Consider the following 15,596-nt stretch of genomic DNA (forward strand, 5'->3'; position numbering starts at 1 on the left):
ATGCATACACATTCAGAATCAAAATTAAAACTTTGCAAAGCCAAAGAATATACACAATTATGCAATATTTGTAAAATATCTAGTAAACAAAAATTTTCAACAGTCAGTTGAACATACACATACCAATCATATTACCTCTATTGTGTGCCTTGCACATACAGAAACTAAACAACATTAATTTCTAATACACATAATTCAAAGTTTACATAAAAAATGTTTAGAGGATAATGAATGGAAATTAATAATAGTAACCATACCAACAGAAGAGCATCATAAAACTCTTTCAAACATTTCTTGCATTTTTCAGTGTCGTGACCAACCAGAAAAGCTTCCAGAAACTGTACAAATGCAAACAAGCTACAATCCTATAAAAAACAACAAACACTGAGTTGGCACATAAGAATAACATAGTGTAACTATTACAACCTTGCCCATTGAGAATCTAGATTAACAAATGGGCGAATGGATACAAGCTAAGAATGCATGATCTTTTCTTTGCAAGGCAAAAGTGAGTATAAAAGTTCTGAAACAATGCAATAACATAGCTAAACATGTTGCATGAAAAATACTAGTTAAAATTCAGATTTGAACAATTCTGACCAAAAATGGACAAGAACAAAGAAGTCATCGAAATTTCATGAAAAAATTAATATACATGTTCCTTAAACAATAACAATCAATGTTCCTTGTAGAATAATGTAACATGAATTGTATAAAAGTTTTTTAAAAACATTTGGCAGGAAAAAATACTAGCCAACATTTTTCCCTCAATTAATGCTACAAGTACATGTACTGTGTTAATATCAATGTCCCTTATAGAACAAGCCATGCATGACACAATCTCTGTTAGTTATTAAATTTAAGATATAGTTTTGTTTATAGTATCCAGAAACTGATGCTTGATTATGATGATTTTTTAACATTAAAATGATTGACAGTCATCTTGTATCTGATCATCAAATCAGACATTTTTTTCCTCAAACATTAACCTACATCTATGATTATACATGTACAAGGCACAAATGAAATCAGTTTGTCATAATTTGCAAACCATTTTAAATAAAAAATACTCACCTTGTCAAAAATTTGGAAACCTTTTACAAGCATAGATAGATACCCCTTCTCAACAATAATATCCAAAATTTGGGAAAAATCACCTAGGTCCCATTTATGCCACTGCACTGTTGTCATGTCATTAGCTTTGGCAACTTTGGCAACAGAAACTTCATCCATGGAAACCAGAAGCCAGACACACAAACAATCCAACATCACTGCTTCCTGCAAATATATTACCAGTACTTGTTCACATGAGGGCAGAGGTCAACTAAGATTAGATATGGAGTTTGTAAAGAATATATCAAATGTATATTTAAAGTCTTAAATTTTGATGATATATAGAAACCCTGTTATTATATAGTATATATATGTAGTAATAGTTTAAAACCAATAGTAATATTTAATAATTTTAATGTATATTATAATACAAACAATATGATACCTTATAACAAGCAGCTAATATGGCTAATACTGGCTGACTTAATACAACACTGTGAGCAAGTAATGATCTCCATGGATGTGAATAATTATGACATGTAAACATTATACTGAAAAGATCCTTAGCAACATATCTTGCTTCAAGGTCTGTAAAAGAAGAAAAGTGAAAACATTAAATATATGTTTATTTGATCCTTCAAATCAGTACTTTTTTTATAAAATTACTGATCACCCCTGACATACTGCCAGCTCCTTATTTCCCATCAGCTGTGTGCTGACTCCATACTGTAAAATGACTAATTTTTCACTGGATTTAAATTTCGCTGATTTAGCATTTCTGGCATATTCAGAGGGTTTTAAATTCACAGTTTTATCATTTAGATATTGTGTTCTATGCTAAATTTTACATATTCACTGGGTTTTAATTTAACGCAGTTTCCAGTCAGCTAAATAAGCAAAATTAAAACCCAGTGAATAATTAATCCATTTACAGTAGCTGCCTCCATCTCATTGAGCTCCCACTGGCAGCCCCTGATACACACTTATCACAGCATACTGAAAACTGCACTTTCATGTGCCTTCAAACTCATGTGGCTTCCGCCATGATAGCTTCATCACATCTGTCCTTGCATTTCATCCTTATAATTTCTATGATGCCCACTAACCATCTCATGACACTCATTGACATTGCTAGAATCATCTCTACTTTTTACTGATTAATGACCTTGTACTAACCAGATGGAGGTATATCAGAGCCGGTATCTGATGACACCAGAGTGGTAGAATCATCTGTCTTATGCATAGCTTCAGATTCTTTGTCACTATCAGTGCTACTACCAACTAGAAAAAATGAAAATGCAACGTCAAATAATAAGTAACCAAAATTTATATTAAATTATTCTTTCATAGCATGAAGTACATTTCTATAACTCCATGAGGCATGACCTAAAATCAGGCAGTATTATGCGAAGCACCACAAAACCAAATTGGTAGGAAGAAAATATAGTTACATATTTTCTTTATACTTAAATAAAAAATTGCACAGTACTAAATAATTAAAATTTTCTTTTATTTTGCCATACATTAATAACATAAGCACATGCTCTAGACTACTAACATGCAAATATGGTAGAGTAAACAAGAAATTTTTTACCAATGTCTCCTTTGGCTATGCCAACCCTTTTCAGGTACTGTGCTCTCAGATCTTTAGATCGTTTAGCCTGCTCTTCGTTTCTGCTTAGATGTCCCTTTCCATCAGGAATATACTGTAGGTTTTCCACTGCATGTTGAAGATGTTCACGGATATGAGGACTATGGAAGTGACATATTAGTTCCAATACCTACAACACGAATCACAGCCACATGTGAACATAGAATAATCTCAGACAGAAAAAGCATACAACATTAGACAAACCTTCTATGAAAATGGCTGGTAGACAGGTAAAGCCATGACATGATCAAGTTATTGGAAGTTTGTGCAAAATTTATTCATGCGTGTATAAACTACAGAAACAGATGAATGCTTGTTTAATATTAGATTTTAATTAAGTCAAAAAATGCCACCATTCTTTACAAAGTCAGGTAGGTACTAGTGCGACTCAAATAAATCCAATTTATGTAATACAGTAAAGATATCGACTGCCTTGAATATTATGTAAATACATAGACCAGTTAAACTATGACATTATATATAGACAGTAGAATCTATTAGTTCAAATTTGAAATTGATGCGAGTTGTCATTACAAGAATGCTGATTGATGGATAGATCCAGCTCCTAATGGAGGTCAAATTAATAATAATAATTTATTCACTTGTATTGCGCTATTCACAGTAATAACTGATCAACAGCGCATGACCAAAAAGCTACAAACTATACCAAAGAAAGAATAATTACAAATTATATGCTTTCTTAAACAAATAAGTTTTCAAATGTACCTTAAAAGCAATAATATTGTGGTAGAGCATTCCACAAACGTGGTCCGCATACAACAAATGCCCTACCACCACATGTTACTAAACGTGACAATGGTACTGTAAGTAAGTTTGAAGAGCTTGTAGATGACCTGAGAGTGTACAAAACATATCACTACACTTATACTGTAATTATGAACATGTTTGTAGAGACAGCCAAGATAAATTGAAATTCAATAAAATAAGAGAAAGTGCTTACCTGATTCTGAGGATAGTGATGGTTTTGAACAAAACACAGAAACCTCAACCATTGATCATTCTTTGCACAGTCTTCTAAATACACAGTAGTATACGGTAGTTTATGTATTTGACAGAAGAGGACAGCTAATGACCAGTACTGACTGGCTGCAAAACTTGTACTGTAAAGAAACGAAGAACATCCAAAGTTGAGAACCAGATTTCAATCACATGACAATTCATGTTAATTCCATCTACTTGCATTATGTTGTTTATATAGAAAATACTGCACATTTCACCACATTATCTAAATTTACACTGTAATCTAAAGGAAAGTGAATAATAAAAATATGTGAATGCATAATTTCATCATTAAACATTTACTCTTCATCCGTTAATGAAAGTATGCAAGTGAGAAATAAATGCAATAAACTGATACAAACCAATTTTTGAACATAAAGATACCTTTCTTCAGCTGCTTTCTCAATTTCACCAGTGATGGCGCTCTCCAGATTTCTGAGAAGTCTTTCAGCACTTGATCCCTTCTGCTTCAGTGCACTTAGCAAATCAGACACTACAGAATATAGCAGAATATGTTAGCATGCATTTATAAATTAGGGCTGTGGTGAAAGGGTTGAGGGTTAAAGTTGACAATGGTAGTGAAAGGATTGAGGGTTAAAGTTGACAATGGCAGTGAAAGGGTTTGAAGGTCAAAGTTGACAACGGTGGTGAAAGGGTTGAGGGTTAAAGTTGACAATGGTAGTGAAAGGGTTGAGGGTTAAAGTTGGCAATGGTAGTGAAAGGGTTGAGGGTTAAAGTTGACAATGGCAGTGAAAGCGTTGAGGGTTAAAGTTGAAAATGGTAGTGAAAGGGTTGAGGGTTAAAGTTGACAATGGTAGTGAAAGGGTTTGAAGGTCAAAGTTGACAATGGTAGTGAAAGGGTTTGAAGGTCAAAGTTGACAACAGTGGTGAAAGGGTTGAGGGTTAAAGTTGACAATGGTAGTGAAAGGGTTGAGGGTTAAAGTTGACAATGGTAGTGAAAGGGTTGAGGGTTAAAGTTGACAACGGTGGTGAAAGGGTTGAGGGTTAAAGTTGACAATGGTAGTGAAAGGGTTGAGGGTTAAAGTTGGCAATGGTAGTGAAAGGGTTGAGGGTTAAAGTTGACAATGGCAGTGAAAGGGTTGAGGGTTAAAGTTGACAATGGTAGTTAAAGGGTTGAGAGTTAAAATTGACAATGGTAGTGAAAGGGTTGAGGGTTAGAGTTGACAATGGTAGTGAAAGGGTTGAGGGTTAAAGTTGACAATGGTAGTGAAAGGGTTGAGGGTTAAAGTTGACAATGGTAGTTAAAGGGTTGAGGGTTAAAGTTGACAATGGCAGTGAAAGGGTTGAGGGTTAAAGTTGACAATGGTAGTGAAAGGGTTGAGGGTTAGAGTTGACAATGGTAGTGAAAGGGTTGAGGGTTAAAGTTGACAATGGCAGTGAAAGGGTTGAGGGTTAAAGTTGACAATGGCAGTGAAAGGGTTGAGGGTTAAAGTTGACAATGGTAGTGAAAGGGTTGAGGGTTAAAGTTGACAATGGTAGTGAAAGGGTTGAGGGTTAAAGTTGACAATGGCAGTGAAAGGGTTGAGGGTTAAAGTTGACAATGGCAGTGAAAGGGTTGAGGGTTAAAGTTGACAATGGTAGTGAAAGGGTTGAGGGTTAAAGTTGACAATGGCAGTGAAAGGGTTGAGGGTTAAAGTTGACAATGGCAGTGAAAGGGTTGAGGGTTAAAGTTGACAATGGTAGTGAAAGGGTTGAGGGTTAAAGTTGACAATGGTAGTGAAAGGGTTGAGGGTTAAAGTTGACAATGGCAGTGAAAGGGTTGAGGGTTAAAGTTGACAATGGTAGTGAAAGGGTTGAGGGTTAAAGTTGACAATGGTAGTGAAAGGGTTTGAAGGTCAAAGTCGACAACGGTAGTGAAAGGGATAATAAGTATACCATTAGATACAGTTATGTATATAATGGTAGAGCCACACCTATTTCATATTACAGATGAACACAACTATTCATGCAACACCAATATGGACCTTTGTTTTTACAGTAAGGATATGATCTCATATTCTTTGAGTGTAAACTCATGGATCAAATAGAAAATATGACAGCAAAGAGTGAACTTTACAGACTTAAAAGTGGAATATCATGTCACTTTGTGTCCTCATTTATCTGAATATTCTTAAATTTAAATAATTACTAGTACATGTACACTAATTCTATAGTCATTTTAGAATTCATCAAAACAGCAGACAAACGTAAATGCAATGCTACAGCACTGAGGGGTCAACTTCAAAAAATGTTTTTTTTTGTAATTTTGCAACTTACAAATATTAGATTCAATCTCTTGTGCCTTCTGTTCTCTCGTAGACTTGTCAAACCTCTGGTCTGATGTCAGTTCATCTTTTTTATATCTCAACATTAAATTACCACTTTGTAAATCAATTCTCAATGCAGAACTATCTTGTCCGAGCATTTCAATAAATGCCACACAGGCAGCACTGATTGAATGCTGTGTGAGTTCTTGTAGTGCTATGGTGTACACTCTGTAGTACGCTTGTTTGGTTCTGTAGGAAAATACAATATTCACTGAAAATTAATTTATAACTGTTTTGAATCTTCAGAAGGATTTTTAATTCATAGGGTTAATGTCTTTTACTGTGATCTTAAATAGATTTAAGTTTGAATAATTTTGTCATGTTATGACATGAAATTTTCCCCGTCAGCCATTGTAAAATTAGAACTTGAAATAAATGTCAATATGTGACATGATGTAACGTTTGATTGCAATCAGTCAAGACATGTCAGAGATAAGGCCTTGGAACAGCATTTATAAAACAACATGATGTGCACGAAGGTACCATTATGTTTAATGTATATACCATGCACATCTGGGATCTTGTTCCGGAATGGCTGAAATGCTTGATTTTGAGTAATTTTTAACATTAAAATGACTACTATTTGTTCAAGGCATGTCAGAGATATGGCTCCAGAACATCAGATGTCCTGTAAACACCCTGTGATGTCCTGTAAACATCCTGGTGATGTCCTGTAAATACCCTGGGATGTCCTGTACACACCCTGGGATGTCCTGTACACACCCTGGGATGTCCTGTAAACACCCTGGGATGTCCTGTAAACACCCTGGGATGTCCTGTAAACACCCTGGGATGTCCTGTAAACACCCTGGGATGTCATGTAAACACCCTGGGATGTCCTGTAAACACCCTGGGATGTCCTGTAAACACCCCGGGATGTCCTGTAAACACCCTGGGATGTCCTGTAAACACCCTGGGATGTCCTGTAAACACCCTGGGATGTCCTGTAAACACCCTGTGATGTTCCTGTAAACACCCTGGGATGTCCTGTAAACACCCTGGGATGTCCTGTAAACACCCTGGGATGTCCTGTAAACACCCCGGGATGTCCTGTAAACACCCCGGGATGTCCTGTAAACACCCCGGGATGTCCTGTAAACACCCCAGGATGTCCTGTAAACACCCCGGGATGTCCTGTAAACACCCCCGGATGTCCTGTAAACACCCTGGAATGTCCTGTAAACACCCTGGGATGTCCTGTAAACACCCTGGGGTGTCCTGTAAACACCCTGTGATGTCCTGTAAACAACCTGGAATGTCCTGTAAACACCCTGTGATGTCCTGTAAACAATCTGGAATGTCCTGTAAACACCCTGTGATGTCCTGTAAACAATCTGGAATGTTCTGTAAACAATCTGGAATGTCCTGTAAACACCCTGGGATGTCCTGTAAACACCCTGTGATGTCCTGTAAACACCCTGTGATGTCCTGTAAACAACCTGGAATGTCCTGTAAACACCCTAGGATGTCCTGTAAACACCCTGTGATGTCCTGTAAACAACCTGGAATGTCCTGTAAACACCCTGTGATGTCCTGTAAGCACCCTGGGATGTCCTGTAAGCACCCTGGGATGTCCTGTAAACACCCTGGGATGTCCTGTAAACACCCTGGGATGTCCTGTAAATACTGCAAGCTTCCTGTAGTACACTGCAGGTGTATGTGTTGTCCTGTACAAACACCATGTGTTTCCTGTAAACACTCAGTAACGCCCTATAAACACAGCATAGACACTGCAACACCTGTAAGCACCCTGTGATGTCCTGTAAGCACCCTGTGATGTCCTGTAAGCACCCTGTGATGTCCTGTAAACACCCTGTGATGTCCTGTAAGCACCCTGTGATGTCCTGTAAGCACCCTGTGATGTCCTGTAAGCACCCTGTGATGTCCTGTAAGCAACCTGTGATGTCCTGTAAGCAACCTGTGATGTCCTGTAAACACATTGTAAACACCGAATACCAGGCGAGTGTAATGAAAACACATTGTAAATGCTGTCAAACTGCAGAGTCAACAAAGTACCCTGAAACTAGCATTCAAGTGTCCTGAGAACACATGTGATGCTCTGTATGCACATTGTAAACACCGAATACCAGGCGAGTGTAATGAAAACACATTGTAAATGCTGTCAGAGTCAACAAAGTACCCTGAAACTAGCATTCAAGTGTCCTGAGAACACATGTGATGCTCTGTACTCTAGGCCTCTAACTAGATGTACATGGAAATTAATCATGCCTTTTAACATATTTACATATGCTCTTATTAGATTAAACAATTACACAATTACAGTAAAACAAACAAATTACCTTTTTTTGAGTACTGCTGGATCGGTATCTTGAAGATTCTTAACAAATGCCACAAATGCAAATGAGGGTCTGGCTTTCCTCAGGTAATAAGTGTATCGAAGGACTTCCTTGTGTGCATATTGATTTACCAAGTCTGGCTGTGAGAAATGTGGCAATTCGGTGGCTTTATCTGTTAACATAAATCCGGTATATACCCGGGAGTCAAACTTTAGATTTCACACCTGAATCTCATCATACTATGGTAGGACAATGTGTTGGTAATTGCGAAAAAAATCTAATGTGAAATCAATATTACCTGTGAGTGGTGTAGAAATGTTGTTTGTTGACTGCCATCTGAATAACTTGGATATATCAAATTGTGTGTTACCCTGAAAATAAAGACAGTCTTTGGTTATTTGTATAAAAGTATGCAAATTTTTTTGTTCAAGAAAATCTTATATAGCTTTTCTTTATCAAGACATGTGTTACTATTTCGAGAAATTTGCATTGCAGTTTACCACGATAGCAATGAAAATTTCAATTAAAGAATTGAAGATATCATCACAAAATGAACAAATCTGAGACAGGCCACCCTGTAGTACCCTTTATGTATAATATCAATCAGACTTGTGGTTTTTAATTACAGAATTGAAGATATCGTCATGAAATTAACAAATCTGAGAAAGATCCACTAGTACATGTGGTACCTATATGTGTAACATCAAAGCAATCAAACTTGCAGTTTTTAACAAAAATATTCATCAAAATTAGAGAATTAAAGATATCATCATGAAATCTAAGTGAGGTCTACCCAAGGTACATATACATGTACCAAGTACATTGTATCAAAGCAATCAAGCTTGTACATGTAGTTTTCAATAAGAAGTCAAAAAAGTAAAAAGTTGACACGGGCCGCAACAGACAACAGAGAATCACTCATATGAGAAACTCTGCTCAAGTAGAAAGAGGAGCTAAAAACAAATATTGCATTACATGAAGCAGACAGTTTACTAACCTGTAAAAGCTGATACATAGTGATATCTTGGGGTGTAATACCATCTGCTGTCTGTACAGGAAATAAAGCAGCTTGTAGTTTAGGGTATGACTGTAGAGATTGCTTCAACAAATTACCATCAACTTTCCAGAGTCTTTCATCTTCATTTTCAGCTGAACCAATCACCTGATATTCATACATAATGAAACATGTCAATGACATAGATGTTTGTTCAGCCAAATACAAACAGGGACTAAGTATAAGGGGGAAGTGTGTTAATTATTTAAGCAACCAAAAATGGCCACCAGTCAACCATTTTGATTGAAGTGAATCAGTAACCAACCAAGTGTGATGCATAATTTATGGTTGACGACGTGCAAAAATTTGGTGATTTCAGTTTTTTTGGAATGAAAATGGTCACCAGTCAGTTAAATATCTTCAAGTCAGTCATTTGGACTGAAGTTGTGAAACAATTAAATTGATGTGCATCAGTAACTGACAATGGGGCAATACAAAGTGAGTGGATAAAATCAGCCCAGGCATGCCAGAAAGAGTTAATGACATAATATTAGGTAGTATAAAAAAAACTATAATATAAAATTAATAAAATTCTGCAATTTGATTTTTTTTGGACAAAATTGGCCTTCAAATATCTTCAAAATCCAAAAAAAGCTGTAATATGCAAACCACTGTGGCTTGTAAATGATGTGCTACAGTGACTACCCAGAGTAAAGTCAATACCTACTTTGAAGAAAATCAATTCAGGCCTGTCCGAGAAAGAATAGTGAACAGATGGTAACATGCATACACACGTATATAGAACACAAACAAATTCCCAAGTCAGATTACATGTGTATGTTCAACAGCTTTTAAATCATGATGACAACCAAGAGCAAAACATTGAAGCCGTGTATGCGTTTCTCATAAACTGTTATTAACTGAATTTTAAAATAAATAATATATACTGTGACATAAGACAATGAGTGCTATGAGTGTTCAGTTTTAGGTGACACATGGCCATATATGCAAGTTATTAATACAAAAGATCAGAATTGTACTCAAGATGTATGCGATACAGGAATGAAACTTGTTGGATATGCAACAAAGATGATTTCAAAATTGCTAGACAAATTTCTAGAAATATTAAATGCAAATCAGACAGTCTGCGAAAAAAACAGTTTGAGTTCATCTCAGTTTTCTTCCTTGCATATTTGAGCAGTGAGTGTTTTTTTTATTGATAAGCTCACTCATTAAACATTTCCGTAAGTCAGCATTTCCAAGACATGGAGCAAGCTGGACTGCAATTGGACAAAACAAGTTTTACCTGGTTGATGGTACAGTGATTAGTTAGCGTGTTCACTTTGATTCCCCAAGCCAACTGTTTACTCAGCAGTATAAATCAAAGTTGGACTGACATATAAATAAAACATGTGCGAAATCAGATCTTTAATACCTATCACCATATAACTTAAAAACCCTTATCTTAAACAATTGATGATACTTGTAGAACAGCATACCACTTTGAAAAGCCATGTCAGATGTGGGCACAACACTAGTAAAAATTCATTTACCTCATTCAGATTACAGGGTGCAAACATCAGTGTTGCCATGGCAGCAATAGGTCTATCAGCCTCCAAAAGACTTGTCACTGTGGGTTGGTTGACTTTAAAGAGGAATCTACAATTGGCTAAACTTGCTTGGAACATTATGTTGGGATCTAATAACGAACAAAGAAATTGTACAATTATATTCACTAAATCAAACTGACAATATTTAAATTGTTTATTTAAGCAATATCCCCGGCCGAAGGCGGGTATACCACGAGATATTGCACAATTCACGACATATATGCACGAGCCGCAGGCGAGTGCATATATGGAGTGAATTGTGCAATATCAAGTGGTATACCCAACTTCGGCGGGGGTTATTGCTATTATATTATACAGTATATTGACAATTCGATAAAACTGGTAAAAAAAGAGTTTACTTTCATCTACTAAAAGATCATGATTATGGCCTTTGAACATGAATATTTATAAGAATAGTATATAGTTGTACGCTGAATGCATACAAAAATTACTTGCGCAACACAGTTCAAATTGAATACAAACTAATTTTTATTCCACATGAAAAAGAAACATATCCACGTTGAATAGAACAGCGTAAACACACAACATAACAAAGGATGACCTTTCTGACCTTTTACTGACGCACAACGCGATTTGAAATACAGGGTCGTGTACAGTTTGGATCATTTAAACAACGGATTTTCCACGTTTTCATTCCGGTTTTTGTACAATTTGGACTGTAATTTGCCCATTGAAAGTACAGTTGTGAAATAAACCGGTTTTGTGACTCATCATACTACTTGTAACTGTGGATATTTGATGGTCAGCAGTACTTGGTTCAACCGAAATTTGAGACGTGGCGGGACGCGGTGTATCATGTACGGCGACCAGCACAGTGACCTCAGTTCTAACATCTGACCTGGATACCTTTGGTATAACCAAAGTTTTGTGACAGTATGACTGACAAGTTTTGTCGTTGTTCTGGGGTAAGTTTGATGGTGTAAGATCGGATTTTTGCATCGTTTTTGTGACACGTACATGATATGCCTTGTCTCAACTCCGGTCGAAAGACTTTGCACGCCGTTGCTCTAATACAGTGGTTGGTGTACACTCAGCACAAATCTGTAGCTTTCGAAATTACATTCATCATCTCCTGTATTTATTTACCCATAGTGGAGAATTACAATACCATATATCGTCGTCGAATCCTGCGTTGTCCCGTGTTTTTTGAAACAGATGGCAATTACCCGGGTGCACTGCAATTTTGTCAGCTGCCGCTACCGGACACTGGTTGTTATTGAGGGACTGTGTGGTGGCATACATTTTTGTCTGTGACTGCATTTTTATGTCATTAAATCCCTCAATTATATCTTGTACTTAAAGATCATGTTTTCTTTGTTGGAAGTTCACAATCCATCTCAAAGTAACAACACTGAGAACACAGCGTTCTGGCGTTCGTTTAGGCACCTCACGGTGTTGAGGGACGGTGGTTTAGGTTTGTGTGGCGAACGACAATCACGCAACGACCGACGCTCACAACTTGGATCCTACCATTAACAAAAAGCAATATTATAGTTATATAACTTTTCAGATGTTTTTAATTCAGTATTTTTTTCAATATTCTTCCAAAATGCAACCACTATATTTCCCTAAAAATCAAATAATACCGATTTTATGTATTTCCGTATTAAACCTGTAGTCAATTCATGTTCCAGGGCCACTTGGTTTAGCCGTGCATTACCAGCCAATATACCATGGATTGCATAATTATGCAAATTTTGTGTTTGGACCAATCAAATCAATGGTTTAACACCATCAATATACTGGTATAATATAATATGTATTATATGGTTATATGCATATAGTAAAGCATATTACCAGGTTAGTATGACGTAATAAAATACTACAAGGTTATTACCAGAATACTTCAAAATATGCACAGTATGGAAATTGCATCTTCATCAAGTGTTAACTTTATAATCATACATGTATATATTTTGCTGTATGTAGCAAGAAATTATGAACAGACAACTTGAATGGCGAAAAAATATTGATTCTTAACATTAAAATGGCCACCATTCGGTCATTTTGAATTGAATGATGAAATTGAATCATAATGTATGTGTTAAGTTTGCACATATCAGTCCGAGCATGTCTGACATACAGGTGCAAAAAGACACAAAGATAGATGCAAATAGGGGATACTGCAAATCCTCAATTTTGGATTTTTTGACACGAACAGGAATGATTAGTAGTAAAGTGACAAACTCTCAATTGGTAAATATATGATGGTTTGTCAGGTAGGTAAGTTCACAATTCAACTGTTTAGAAGTTATTAATATGAATACCATAAAAACATACCTCCAAGTTTCCTGCTATTATACCTGAAGAATAATAACATTTCAAACCAGTAGCAGCTTTTGTGTTCAGATCGTAGTCTAGAAATATGATCATCTGTCACTGCAAGGCTGTGTAAACAAAAACAACTATTCAATTGTAGCGAAATCATAATCAGTTTTATGTTTAACTAAAATTCAGTGTGCACAGACTGCATTAAGTATCACTACATGTATTAGAACAAGTTTTCAAAAATGTCATTATGTGATCACAATCTTATTCCCCATATTATTAAAAAAAAACACCAAAACTGGATACATAAGTTTAAATATGAACTGACCAAAAATAGTTACCAGTACGATATATAGACGAATATTGTAAATGCATTAATTATTCATTGGGTTTTAATTTCCTCGATAAGTAAAATCCGGTAAATTAAATATATGTGAACATGTAAAACAACAATAAAAGTCATTGTTTCCTTAACTAATTTGTGAAATTAAAACACAGTGAATATGCTCAAAACATCAAAATAGTGAAAATAAATGTCAGTATAATTTGGCTGCAACATTCTGCACATTTTTAAAGCGGGGGAGTCGTCACCTGCGCATGCATCAGATGGCCATAGCTTTGCACTGTTTACAAACAAGCGTCTACCCATGTGCCTTTGCGTTTTTAGCGTGTATTGTTATCGTCTCTTGGGACTAAATTCCCAGCACGCACAGGTGATGACCCCCATTTTCGATCAAATGCACTTAATTTCCCATTATTTACAGGTAATGTGAAAAAAATAAAGAAAAAAGTAATGCAGGTATATTTTTTCGAAGATGACAAAAGTTGACTGTGGTGGTTGAAGTGTTTAATTTGAAAGGTAATACCAACCCATAGAAGTCCATGTAGTAGTGAAGAACATTAGGTAAACTATGCTGAATGCAGTATAGTATAAACTGACTGTGAAACATCTCAACATTCATCGTAGTATTATTAGACAGGATATGTGGATGACGCAATAATTGATGACAATTACCAAGCCGACGTAATAATCTGTCAAAATCGGATAATTCTTCTGAAGCAAACAAACCTTTTCTGAAAGAAAAAAAGAAATTATGCTATTATATTTTGATTGGATACTGATTACACAAACTTCACATTACAGTAAAAAATAATATCACAAAAAATATGCTTTGATCGCCCTGATGTTGTGTAGAATAGAAATCATGCTGTGTATCTTGTGACTGACACACCACCATTTTCAAGAGCAACACACGTAAAGTATGAATACCGCAGTACGAGTAAAATTACTTTTATCTTATTTGCATATTAGCGATAGATAATAACAATGTAAACTCCCTAGCGCAAAGTGAACATGTTAACCTACTATACCATCGCCTAGCAACAGCTTTATAACATTTACAAGGTACACATTCAAATAATTTGTGCGATTGGCTTTAAGTCCACATATACGGTGAAAAGAGGGGAGTGAACATAAGGCAAGATGGCGCTGACCTCTTGATCTTGGTCACATGTTACGTGATGTGAATGAAAATCTAAGAGATTGTGGGGCTTCCCCTGGTCTAGATTTCTCTCTCATTGGCTTAATTGTAGATTAATGCCTACAGTTCAAAATAGTCATTTTGAGTGAGAGGAGTCTATGGTGGGTGATTGAACGTAGTGAATTCTAAATTTCTTGAATCAACATCTGTGTTCTATGCAAACCCTGGTGTGAAATAAACTTTACATGTACACAGGTAAATTTAATAATGTCAGTTTATTTACCTTGCCATTTCATCTAGTACTTTATTCTTAATATACGGAGTACAGAGTGTCATATCATTCAGCATATCAGCACAAATGCTATCCGGATCAGCAGTAATCCATTTTGATATAGGATTCCACAAATTGTGAGATAAATAATATTTCCATCTGGTACGGGGCTCAATAAATCCTTCAAATGATCGATCTGACGATAATGAATAATATATTATCATTTCATACACCATTAATACATTTTACTTATTGAAAGATTGTAACAATGAGCTATTCCATAGAGTGACATGTGGTAACATCTGATCATGCAAGTAATGTACATTTTGTATCTAAAAGATTTGGAGATGTGTGGGTTGGTTTGAGTCACAAATTGTACTTAATAATCACTTTGAATAACACATCTGACAATAAGATGACAATGCTGGTATAAGGGTTAAAGTTGACAATGCTGGTGGTGAAGGTTTAAGGGTTAAGGGTTAAAGTTGACAATGGTGGTGGTGGTGAAGGTTTAAGGGTTAAGGGTTAAAGTTGACAATGGTGGTGGTGAAGGTTTAAGGGTTAAAGTTGACAATGGTGTTGGTGAAGGTTTAAGGGTTAAAG

The 15,596-nt window shown here is 36.0% G+C and overlaps 1 protein-coding gene across 1 annotated transcript in view; it reads right to left on the reverse strand.

Moving 5' to 3' along the window:
- LOC102806837 (spatacsin-like) overlaps positions 1–15,596 on the reverse strand; it is a 51,679-nt gene that overhangs the window by 24,063 nt on the left and 12,020 nt on the right. The window contains exons 12-26 of the mRNA XM_085507400.1: positions 15,006–15,189; positions 14,112–14,315; positions 13,254–13,360; positions 10,896–11,041; positions 9,346–9,510; positions 8,637–8,719; positions 8,352–8,513; positions 6,002–6,240; positions 4,109–4,217; positions 3,666–3,825; positions 2,648–2,834; positions 2,230–2,334; positions 1,499–1,641; positions 1,075–1,278; positions 258–365 (exon numbers count right to left, since the gene is read on the reverse strand). Of these exons, the coding sequence (XP_085363526.1) occupies positions 258–365; positions 1,075–1,278; positions 1,499–1,641; positions 2,230–2,334; positions 2,648–2,834; positions 3,666–3,825; positions 4,109–4,217; positions 6,002–6,240; positions 8,352–8,513; positions 8,637–8,719; positions 9,346–9,510; positions 10,896–11,041; positions 13,254–13,360; positions 14,112–14,315; positions 15,006–15,189 (2,306 nt within the window). The remainder of the gene's footprint in view (positions 1–257; positions 366–1,074; positions 1,279–1,498; positions 1,642–2,229; positions 2,335–2,647; positions 2,835–3,665; positions 3,826–4,108; positions 4,218–6,001; positions 6,241–8,351; positions 8,514–8,636; positions 8,720–9,345; positions 9,511–10,895; positions 11,042–13,253; positions 13,361–14,111; positions 14,316–15,005; positions 15,190–15,596) is intronic.

This window comes from Saccoglossus kowalevskii, chromosome 13, assembly GCF_978046115.1.
Source record: "Saccoglossus kowalevskii chromosome 13, keSacKowa6.1, whole genome shotgun sequence".
Classification (NCBI taxonomy): Eukaryota; Metazoa; Hemichordata; class Enteropneusta; family Harrimaniidae; genus Saccoglossus; species Saccoglossus kowalevskii.